At 37.3% G+C, this 12,783-nt stretch overlaps 1 protein-coding gene across 6 annotated transcripts in view; it reads left to right on the plus strand.

Moving 5' to 3' along the window:
• The window catches only part of LOC106877552 (uncharacterized), a 67,369-nt gene that overhangs the window by 34,120 nt on the left and 20,466 nt on the right, over nucleotides 1-12,783 (plus strand). For 4 of the 6 annotated variants that reach the window (XM_052975161.1, XM_052975160.1, XM_014926486.2 and 1 more), the window contains exon 2: nucleotides 3,894-4,007. In XM_052975161.1, the coding sequence (XP_052831121.1) occupies nucleotides 3,899-4,007 (109 nt within the window). In that variant the 5' untranslated portion in view covers nucleotides 3,894-3,898. Of the gene's footprint in view, nucleotides 1-3,893; nucleotides 4,008-9,107; nucleotides 10,652-12,783 lie in introns of those variants that run through there. The other 2 variants (XM_014926484.2, XM_014926483.2) reach the window with 1 other exon arrangement.

Genomic DNA, 12,783 nt, shown 5'->3' on the forward strand with positions numbered 1-12,783 from the left:
TGATTCCCAATTGGCCGGGGGGGGGGGGATTTCCACCTCTTCATGCCCTTAATTGCTTTATCTACCAAGGTACTGTCAATTTGGGTAGCTGGTCACTCAATTCGGTTAACATTTAGCAGACTCTCCTCCGTGCATTCATTTTCTACATTCAGCAGTCTTTCATAATGGCATTTCCAAGCCATTTTCTTTGCAGAATCATTAAACGCAAACACACCATCATCCATGCAGACACATTTCTCCCCTGCGACATCACGGTTTTCTCTCACACACTGTCCTGCAATCCCGAATAATAACAGCAGCAGCAGCAGCAATTGTTTTGTTGCCAGAAAGGAGAGATGTCTAGCATTCTGGGAAGAACTCCTTTGTATGTATGTTGGAGGGAGGAAGAGAAGGAGAGAGGTCATTAGGTGTGTGGCTATGTGAGTAGACAGGGAAGGTATTTATAGAGGTAAGGAGGTATTTTGGATGGAAGACAGGAAAGCAGGAAGGATAGGTTTTGGAATTAAGGTGTGGCATTAGTCTACACAAATATGACGATTCTAAGTTAACCCAGAAATATAATAAAATGAAGTAAAAGCAAACATGTGGCACTTTTACACATTCCCCGAGCACAATGTCAATATTTCAAAGAATACAAGATTTAATTGAATTATCTTTAATATACATAGCACTGGTTGTTGGAAGAAGGGTGGGTGTCCCCACTTGTGTGTGCGTGAGTGCATCACAACAGAAGGTATAAAGTAAAGTTGTCTCTGTTAGGATTTGAACACTGTAAAAAGGACGGGGGGGGGGACAACTAAATGCTGGCTGTGAAGAATATTAATTGATTCTCTTTTTTTTGTTTTTGTGTTTCACGTGACCCACGCCATCTTTCTGGGGTGGGGAGAAAAACGGTGCCCACCCACACAACGAAGAATGAATTGAACAAATTCAAACTCATTTAAAACTTTTGGCTCTGGCTTCTCCAGCGCATCAACTACGATTTAATAATAATAATAATAATAATTATTATTATTATTATTATTATTATTATTATTATTATTATTAATATTATTAATATTATTATTATTATTATTTAATCATGAAAATACATTTCCAACTACACTTGAATTACACGTATGAAAGCTGCTGCTTCTGCAGCCACTACTACTATTACTACTGCTGTTGCCGCTGCTGTCACGATATTGTTATAGTCGCCATTATTTAAATACATTGTAGAGGCGCAATGGCCCAGTGGTTAGGGCAGCAGACTCGCGGTTTCGATTGCCTGACCTAGCGTTGTGAGTGTTTATTGAACAAAAACACCTAAATCTCCACGAGGCTCCGGCAGGGGGCGGTGACGAACCCTGCTGTACTCTTTCACCACAACTTTCTCTCACTCTTTTTTCCTGTTTCTGTTGTACCTGTAATTCAAAGGGGCCAGCCTTGTCACATTTGCTAATTCTTTCCACTTGCACGTTAATTTCGTGAGCAGACTGTTCCAGTCATCGGATCAAATGGAACCCTCGTCGTTGTAACCGACGGAATGTCACGATTTAAATACATTGTTTGCTCCTTGAGAAGTAAAGATTACTGTTTTTGCTTTAGGTGGGGGTAGAACATGACGTTCGTTTCACTCCATGACCAGATCTGATGTTCGTTGGAGTTTGTCATAGGAGAACGACAATAATAAACACATCGCTTCCTCCAAACAAATAACATATCTGTCACACATAAAGGCACTTAGAATGTTATTATATAGAGATTAAGGAACATCCACGAGTACTCGTTGCTTCACCGGACACATATGTGTTTAGAATAAGTGAAAGTGCGTGGATCAAGGTCTTCAGCTCTAGATCCTAAGGTCGTGAGTTCGATTCCTGGTGGTTGGCTGTGTCCTTCAGTAAGACGCTTTATTTCATGTTATTCCAGTCCACCCAGCTGATAAAAATGAGTTGTACCAGTATTTCAAGGAGCCAGCTTTGTCACGCTAAGTCTTCTTGAAAACTACGTTGAGGGTACATGTGTCTGTGGAGTGCTCAGCCACTTACCCGTTAATTTTATGAGTAAGCTGTTTTGTTGATTCGATCAACTGGGACCCTCATCGTCGTAACCGACGGAGTGCCAGTTTATGTATTTACATGTGTGTGTATATACCTGTAACACACATATTCTCTCCTTTCTGTCGCTCTCTCTCTCTCTCATACACACAGAAATACCTATCATATTTCTCTTCCCCCTTATCAATAAAATTCCATAAGTCCACCTATCCCCTCCCTCCCTCCAACCTTCCTCCACTCCCAGATTTTTCGTTAAGCGATAATTTTCATGGAATAAAGTTGCTCTACTTTTCAACACCGCCTACACACAACACCCACCAATAAACGAACGAGATTAGTTCCCTTTATGTTCTGAGTTCAAATCACGCTTGCGTCGACTGGCTTTCATTCTTTCAAAATTGATGATTACATATTGGGAAATACTGACGTAGATATCATCAACTAATGGCTCCTTACCAAACGTGTGAACCTGTGTCCCTGTAAGGAAGCACTTTAAACATTACGAATGGTTAAACCCACGTCATTTCCTTGTGAATTCTGGTAGTTAACCGCAGTTTACAATCGTCTTGTTGCTGCAGCTAACCTTTAAGTCAGCCGTGACAGTCTAATCACTATATTTAAAAGCATAATCTGTCTGGAAATACATCATAAGATGCATTATTTTCTTTTTAAAAACAAGTTTGCAATTTTAGATTCAACTGTTATTTTAGCAGATCGAACGGACTAATAGAAGTATTTTGTTCTTCGATATCATAGTATATTTTCAGGGGAAAGAACTCTACTTTCAATTTGGCTTTTATTAGTGAGTTATTTCCCATAACATAATTAAGGGGAAATAATTAGGATGTAACTTATTGACTAGCTCCTGGTTGATCAGGATTATGTTGCTTTTGGTTTTATTTCCTTCCTATCTACAGAGAATAGACATCTTTTAAAATTGTTGGTGCAATAAGGCAATAATGATTACGCAGCATGCGGCTTGTGAGTGTTGGTTGAATAGGAGACCGATCAAGACAAGTCTTAGAAAGATTCTCAATTTAGAGCATCAACCGAAATAGAGTTTACTGAAATGTGTTTGTTTTACAAAGTCAGTCGCATAATATGTATCGTAGAAAGTGTTCATACAGTTCACGCACCTCTGTACATGGGTGTGGAGGCTTGTAGATTATTGGTTGGGGTATGGCACTCATAATAATAATAATATCAATAAATACCTTAGGAATGAGAACCCAGGTTCGAAATTTCCCCAAGACACCTGATGAAGGCTGGAGAGTATATCAGCTGAAACGTTGTGTTCATGACAAACAAGATGAGGACAAATATGCGTCACATGTAAATAATGTATATGTGTATGTATATATATATATATGTGTGTGTATATATGTATATGTGTGTACATATGTGTGTATATATGTGTATGTACATTTGTATATAAATGTATGTATATATATGTGTATGTATATATGTGTATGTATATATATATGTGTTTGTGTATATATATATGTGTTTGTGTGTGTGTATATATATATATATATATATATGTGTGTGTGTGTGTGTGTGTGTGTGTGTGTGTGTGTGTGTGTATATATACATGTATACATACATATGTCTATATAAAACTGACATTTCCGATCATAAAATGGTATCATTTGAGCATAGGGGTCGTTGTGATTGACTTAGACTTTCCCTTAAAATTACCTGCTTTCAAGCCAAGTCCTTTTAGGTATTATCGGACTCAATATATTTCAAGATCCTTGTTTTTTTTTCATTTTTTTAAGGGTCTTTTTAATAGACTTTTCTCTTATCATTTCTCACTTTTTCTTTTGCTTAACTCAAATACTTTTTCTTTTGCAGCCAACATGCTGGAACACAGACCTGCCAAGATTGCTGTGATCGTTGTCACTCTAATAATATTCATTGTGACAGCTGTCCTAAATGCTTATGCCAGCCAACCTGATAGCAGTTCGGGTAAGACAAACACTTTGACTCTTCAACCCTGTGCCTCTCACTGCATACATTATATCTCATGCATACATTATATCTTTACAGTCCATATATGCATATATTAAATTACAGCTATAACAGAAATATATTAAATCATATACACCTTCATCATCATCATCATTCCTCATGATCACATGGGTCAGACGAGAGTATGTTGGGGCAAAGATTTCTGTGGCTGGATGCTTGCAAGGCATTTATTTACAGCCAGTGATTATGCATACAGAAAAGGAGAAATACAAACTCACTCACACAAAGAAACATGGATTCACACACACACACACAATAGGCTTCTTTCAGTTTCTGTCAACCAAATCCACTCACAGTGCTTTGGTCAGTCTGGAAATATAGTAGAAGATACCTGTCTAAGGTGCCACGCAGTGGGCTTGAACCTCAGACCATTTGGTTGGGAATTGAAGTCCTTAACCACACAACCATGCCTGCTGTACCTACATTCATATATCTGCCAATGTGTCCAGCCCATCCTGTCATGGGTTGGACATGTTGACACAGAATCCCGTGAATCCAAGGTCTCCATTTGGCCCCCACTGACTGCTTCTGCATGGTTTCTATGTGTGCATACTTTTTCTAATACCAACCATTTTCATGTATACCAGCTGCTCATTTTGGGTCACCAACACTTCACATATATGTATATATACATGTACATACAAGACACACACACACCAATGTGCACATACATGCATGTGTGTATGCTTATCAATGCAGTCTATATTATAACTCGTAAACTTATTTGCATGTCTGTATGTTGGCATGTTTTTGTCTAAATCTATTTCACAGCACAATGGAGTGTTTGTTGTTGTTGCTGTTGTTGTTGTATAGCATTGGCTCTGTTCTGATCAAGGAAGGACATTTTTATGTGGTTGTCTGGCTTGTAAGAAATTGCAGTCAAATCTTCCTCGAATACTACCCTACCGCTTTCAAAGTCAGTCAGATATACAGGATGAACTAATTTATGCCATTTAGAATGGAGATGAGAAGTCTGTACCAAATCTCCCTTTTATCTGAAGTTTTCAACTAAGCTAAACAAAAACAGGTTTGACTTGTTAAAAATCCCATGAATTTACCTGTGAAAAGAGAGACAACTAAAATATATTTTGACTCATTTTCTTCTGTCTGTCTGTGTCGCCCCTACATTCTCCTTCTGTGTGTGTGTGTGTGTGCATTTGTTTGTGTGTGTGTGCATGTGTTTGTGTGTGTGAGAGAGAGAGAGAGAGAGAGAGATTGCTTCTTTCTTTTATAATGTGACCAAACTACTTTAAAAATTAATTATGACTAAGGCGGCACCGTTTGGTCATTAATATAATGTAGAATGTGCCTCGACTGTGTGTGTTTTGTTTGTTTGTATCAATCAACCAGTCATCACCATCTTTGTTTCAATGTTCACTTTTCCATACTTACATGAGTCAGACAGAATTTGTTGAGGCAGATTTTGTACAGGTGGATGGCCTTGCTGTCACCAACCCTCACCTGTTTCCAAGTAAAGTAATATTTTTCTATGACCAGACATGTTTTCACAGAATACCACAAATGAAGGATCCGCGTTTACAATTATACAGCAAATGTCCAGGACTCAGTAAGACACACACACATGCGCACGTGTATGTGCATGGCTGCATGGTTACACATACCATGTGTTTAGCCATGTCCTTTTATATCAAACCAAGATTTGGGACATTTGCTGAACAGAGATCCCTGAAATATGAAATAGTAGTGGGAGTGATATAAATGATTTTTTAAAAACACTTGGAGGGTAATGCTGCAGCATGGCCACAGTTGAGTTCCTGAAAGGATTCTAAAGAAGGTGTTTGAAAGTTGAGGCAAGAATGACTCAAACGACCTTTGGCCATTTGATATGGCTCGCTCTTCTGCTATGGTGTCAGTATAACATCTGCCAGAGAAAAGCATCAAGGCAATTAATAAGGATAATGATAATTATTATTTCTATTCTAGGCACAAGGCCTTGGGGGAAGGAGGCTAGTGGATTATATCGACACCAGTGCGTAACTGGTACTTATTTCATCGACCCCCGTAAGGATGAAAGGTAAAATCGACCTCGGCGCAATTTGAACTCAGAACATAAAGACAGACGAAATGCTGCTAAGGATTTTGTCCGGCGCAGTAACAATTCTATAGGCTCGCTGCCTTAAAATAATAATAATAATAATAATAATAATAATATGCTAGCGGAAAGTTTTGGTTTAATGATCTTTTAGTTTCCAGATAAAACAAACGTCCATTCAGGTATGTAATGGGACACAACAAAGGGACATGCATGACAGAATGACGTTTGCGTGAAACACAAAACACATGGTCGATCGTCTTTCTGAATCCTTGCCTTTCATCTCGTCAATCTGAAACAAGGGGAGTAATTACAGGTCTAAACAAGTGATTAAGGGAGACGACTGTGATAGTCTTCGTCTTTGCCGGTGATGTGATTATCAATGTGTTAGACATTAGATTTTTTTCAGACAGTTAAGATTTACAAAGCCTTTTTAGAGAGTAGAATGGCATTAACCTTTTGGAAGGAATTTCACAAATTGTGTGTAGGCTTTGCACACTTATTAAAGCCTACACACAATTTGTGAAATTCCTTCCTAAAGGTTAGTGCCATTCTACTCACTAAAAACTTTTTTCTTAATCTTAACTTTTTGAAAAAAATCTTTCTCTAAATATATCATCATCATCGTCGTCGTCGTTTAACGTCCGCTTTCCATGCCGGCATGGGTTGGACGGTTTGACTGAGGACTGGCAAGCCAGAAGGCTGCACCAGGCTCCAATCTGATCTGGCAACGTTTCTACAGCCCTTCCTGGTTTTGGTTTATTAATTAGAATCCTTTCAGTGGTTGCATTATTTTGATGATATCCTTCGATCCAGATCCGTCAGCTATGCCAGGCAAAATAAAATGTTTTGTGCCATTTCGTTTGTCTTCCCATTCTGAGTTCAAATTCTACCAAGCTTGACTTTACCTTTCAGGGTCAATAAGTACCAGTTGCACACTGGGGTTGATGTAATCAACTTCTCCCCTCCCCAAACTTGCTGGCCTTGTGCCAAAATTTGAAACCAATATCATCACTTCCAGGTTTTGTTGTGTTTGTGTTTTGTATTAGGTGGTTGGGGAGGTGTTTTTTTTATTTCGTTTTGTTTTAATAACTCCATAATGTGGTTAGTATAAAAAAAAGAGGTAAGTTCTTACTTGACAAGCTGAGACTACAATACGGTTTCAATTCCCAGCCAAGGACAGTTCAGTCCACTATGTTTATATTGTCCATGGAAAAGAAAAAAATTTCAACATTTCTCTCACACAGCCCTCTTTTTTCAAAACTTAATAACAGACATCTGTCTGTCTCTGATATTAAAAGAAGTCAGGATTCTAACAATGGCAGCAATAAACAAAAAACAATAAAAAAAAACAATGTATTTTTGACTGTTGCTGTTGTTAAAGTAACGTTTGATTCCTGTTGGCATTGGTTTAAGATATCTTCTTCCTCTCATGATGTAAATGGTCTTTGTGTTATTTTTCCTTTGGCCCTTTCTAGATTATAGGATAGGAAAGTTTAGGATGTTAAGGGTTAATACTGCTTCAGTTGCAGATACCAGATAATTTACCATGTTAAGCTACCCTTTCTGTACCCAAATATGTCCACTAACATTCTCCAAGCCATATTGACTGGATCCATCCATACATTGGATCTAAAGAGACTTGTATTTCTTCATTAAAATCTTTCAAGTCCAGCTTTCTAACCCTTTTGATGCCCTTTGAAAACCCCTGTTTAACTTTTGAACTCCTTCCTATTCCATGTAAATAAATGAAAATGCTTTATCTAGCTTCCTAACCCCTTTTCTGTGGCTTGACTAACTAAACCTGCTCACTTTCCATTCTTCCATTCAGCTGCTCACATCACAATCATCTGAACACCCAAATCTGGCTGGTTCGGTCAGTGCAGAGGCTGTAGGTCCAATGGGTTTCTAATGTGAGAAACTCTGAACTAATATTATTAATTTATAAAGAATGAACTAAGAGACAACTTTTGAGTTTCCTCTTGAAGGAAATGATACTGCTGTTATGTGGATGAAGATCCAAACATTCCAAAGTAAAAACAAACAAGAGAGAAAATCCCACCTGCAACAAAGATACCACCAGGTGGCAGTAGTATGACTGGACAAGTGTTCTATCATAGCCTTGGGTTGACCAGTGCCTTGTGAGTAGAATTTGGTGACAGAAATTGTGAAAAGCCTTTCACATATGCATGTGTTCTATCTTCTGCCAATTTATAAAAACAAAACGTGTAAATGTTGGCAAGAAAATCAATGAACTTGTGCTTTTGAACAAAAATACCTTGTGATATTTGTTGAGTTTCACAGTTACTCCCTTGTCACTCTTACCATTGGAAATGGAGTAAACCAATGGCCTCTTGCAAACCTCTGACCAACGATGCTATTGGCCAACAAATGGGCTATAAAATATAGACTTCAAAATAGTAGATTGCCATAGTAAATCCCATCCCAAAGTAGACCTTGCACGATTAATTTCTCCCTAATCTTAAAACAGATGAGCTGCAGAAATGCTAGGTCTTACGGTTGAGGTTAATTCATATAAAGAGCTAATAACTTACTTGAAAGAAGCAGAACAAAACCCTTCTCTCCAAGAACCAGTTCTTGATGTTGTTCCACCTTAGGTTGCATCTGGTGGAGCAGACATATAATTGAAGGTTTTCCACTCATGATCATTCTGCCTTTCCAGATATAGTTTATTTTGGACTACATTAATCCAATATAACCCTCACATATTGTTTTTTTTTTAATAATAGTTTGACTTAGAATAAAGAAATAATAGATATATTTCAAGAAATGTTCCCTTTTACAGCATTTAAAAATTCTCAAAAGCTTTCAGAATGTATCATAAAAAATTCTGTAAAATACAGAATAAAATACGTTTTCGCTTTTCCGTTTCAGCTCTGAAATCCTTGTCCACCTCTGACCTGTCTAACCCCTATTTAATTTTGCTTCTTCTTTAACCTACTAACCACCTCTTCCCTTTCCAGGTATCTACACTACATCCATTCGCAATGTTTCTAATGTCTACGCTACAGGATTCTCGCCTGCAAACTGGACTTTCAATCTTTGGTATGCCGTTTACATGTGGACGGCTGCTTGGCTTCTCTTCTGTGTATCTACAATCTGTACTGTGAGCGGCAATAGTTACCTCTACCTCGAACCCGATGTGTTTCCCTCTAAGTTCTATCTGATCTTTGCCGTTACCCTCTGCCTCAACATCAGCTGGTTCATCCTTTATGACCGATCCTTCTTCATTGCTAGCTTCTTTGTCGCACTTACCATGACTGTCTTCTCTTTCACCACCCTCGGCATATCGATCTACTATCTCTATCTATATGCGAACACACTCATTAAAAACAGCTTTGGCACTCAGGCCTGTCTCATCCAGCTGCTCGTCCATAATGGTATTGCCTTCTTTGGCACCTGGGTCACCTTGTTGATGCACATGAATCTGGACATAGCCCTACACTACAGATGGGAGGTGAGCCGTTACATCAGCGACCTGGTTCCGCTTTGCATCCTGGTTGTTCTCATAGTCACCTGGTTCACCTTGGACATAGCCATCTTCGACACCTTCACCCGATATCTGCTCAGCCCTTACGTCATGTTGGTGATTGTCTTCTCTGGGGTCGTTCATAAACAAGTCGATGTAAACAGCATCGACAGAATTGGGATTGTTGTTCTGGTGATGCTAATTCTTAGTTCTGTGACTTTAGTGACCAAATTCCTCTTCATGATCTGGAGGCATTTCAATGGCCCACAGACTAGTCTCTCTGTGTAAAATCTCATGACTACTGAAACATGGAAAATAAGATTTGTTTTTCTCAATTTTAATTTTAAAATAACTGAAAAAGGACAATCATTCAATTATTAAGGTTTCAACAAAATTTGTGAAATTCTATCTATATTTTTACTGAATTCCATTAATTTTTCCTATTATTATTATTATTATTATTATTATTATTATTATTATTATTATTATTAAGGTGGTGAGCTGGCAGAATCATTAGCACGCTGGACGAAATGCTTAGCGGTATTTTGCCCATTGCTATATTCTGAGTTCAAATTCCAGCAAGGTCGACTTGGCCTTTCATCCTTTTGGAGTCGATAAAATAAGTACCAATTGAGTACTGGGGGCGATGTAAATGACTTACCCCACCTTCCCCAAGCAAAAATTTGAAATTATTTATTATTATTATTATTATTATTATTATTATTAAGCTGGCAGAATTGTTAGCATATCAGACCAAAAATGCTTAACAACATTTCTTCCAGCTCTTTACATTCCAAATTCAAATTCCACCAAAGTCGACTTTGCCTTTTTTTTTTGCCTTTTGGGGTCAATAAAATCTGTACCAGTTTTCTACTGGGATTGAATGTAATTGATTTACCCCATCTCCCCTAATATTGCTGTACTTCTACCAAGATTTGAAACAATTATTGTTATTATTATTATGATTATTATTATTATTAATGCTGTTTTATTTTTTTTTTAGTAAATAAATATAAAATAAACCTCCCAAATCTTGAACTTGTGTATTTTTGTGACAAATTAGTTTGTTATTATTGAAGTGGCTGCTTTTAATATTGTTGCAGTTGTTTTGGTTGTCTGCTATAAATTAAGGTTTTTTTTTGCTATGCAGACAATAAGATTCTGTGTGTGTGTGTGTGTGTGTGTGTACACATAATGTTACTGGTTACTGATATTGGTTACATGTTATTGTTGTTGTTGTGCATGTTGGACTGCTGTTTTCTTATCTGCTTCTGTAGTATTGATATTGTTTTATGCATGTTTGTTCAGTAGTTGTGTCATATACATGCATGTATGCATGCACACATATTCATGTGTGGACTTTCTTTTTCTAATTTACTCTGCAAACTACACTTTGGATTGTTCAACAGTTTGATTTGTGAAGTTAGGGCAGCCTTGATGAAAGGCATTTAACATTGAGGAGCTGTGTTACCTCTTGATAGTAGAGGTAGCTTTGAGGAATATGTCAGCTGAAATATAGGAACATTTTGAGGAGCAAAAATGGCTAGTAAATTTATATCAAAAAAGGAGAAAATGCTTTGAGAATTTTATGAATAAAAAGAAAATATTTTTACAATTTCATCTAAATATGCTACCGGTTTCAATTCTTTTAAACCAATTTAGTCATGCTGTAAGAAGAAATTACTATTTCATATATTTGGGAAGTCCACTTGTTTTTCTTACAAAATTCTCATGGTATTGGTTGTTGTTTCCTTCTGATGGCTGCTGGATTGTGAGATATATATATAAAGCTATAAAGTGACTCAAATTCTGAGAGTGTCATGCATGGCATTTATGATCAGTGTAATGTATGAAACCCTCAGCCCAGTCAGTTAACCCCAGGCCAATCTAAGCTACGTAATTTGCTAGATGGAAAGTGAAAGGAAGCCATTGAATGTGGGTGTGTCTACTTGTCTTGATATCATGCGATAACTGTAAATGAGCATCACCATCATACACGTCAGGTTGTTCGTTTGAATTCTTCCATGGAAACTTGTTCAGCGATGGAGAAATATTACCATGCTTGGAAACAGGTGAGAGTTGGCAACAGGAAGGACATTTTGCCACAGAAAATCTGCTTCAACAAATTCCTTTCACCCACCCGATGCACACTTAGAAAAGTGGACATTAAAATCATAAGATCCAGGTATCTAGGTGTAGGAAGTTAGTAAGCTTCGAGCAGTCCGTAGAAGGTATAAAAAAAAACAACTTTCAGAAATAATAATAGTTTATTGAGATTGAAGGTTGTAGGTTTTTCTCATATCAAAGTTCAATAAGCTAAAAAAAGTTTCTTTATTGTTCACAGTTAGCAAGTAGGATTGCCATGAATGCAAATAAAAATCCAAAATTGAGGGAATGAAGCAGGTAAAATCCTGACTACATAGGTTTCCTTGCTAGCAGATCCTCAAAAGTAATAATTAATCAATAAGAGGTGCTCTACTAATTACTTTTAAATTATATCTCTGGCGAGTTAACTTGGGATTCTTTAATGACAATGTATGTAACCTCCGTTTAACTAAGGTATCTTCAGCCTGATGAGTAGTTAGTGGAGGAACCCCTCATTGAGTAATCATTACTTCCAAGGGTCTGCTAGCTGGGAAAACATATGTGGCCTAAGCACCCACTACACTCTTGGAGTGGTTGGCTTTAGGAAGGGCATCCAGTTGTAGAAATTATCAGATGAGAGAGTTCGAGAAGTTAATGTTGTTAGTTGAAGATAAGGAGGACAGACTAAAACTGATCTGGGGGTGAGATGGTTAGGTCAGCGTTAGGACCAAATAACTCAGAATCATACAGAAGGCAGGAAATAGTTTAGGAAGCAAGGAGAGAATGCAGTTGGATAAGGTATGAGGCAATTGAGACGTCGTCCCACAATGTCAAACTAATAATAGGTAAGAATGATTGCGGCTGAATGTTTTCCTATGGAAACCATTCCACTGCAAAGACAGCAACAAATATTGAACTAATGGTGATGCTAATGGGGGTTAATAATGGTAATTAATAATTAATAATGGGGGTTAATAATGGTAATTAATAATGGTAATTAATAATGGTAATTAATAATGGTAATTAATAATGGTAATTAATAATGGTAATTAATAATGGTAATTAATAATGGTAATTAATAATGG

This window comes from Octopus bimaculoides, chromosome 20 (assembly GCF_001194135.2).
Source record: "Octopus bimaculoides isolate UCB-OBI-ISO-001 chromosome 20, ASM119413v2, whole genome shotgun sequence".
NCBI lineage: Eukaryota > Metazoa > Mollusca > Cephalopoda > Octopoda > Octopodidae > Octopus > Octopus bimaculoides.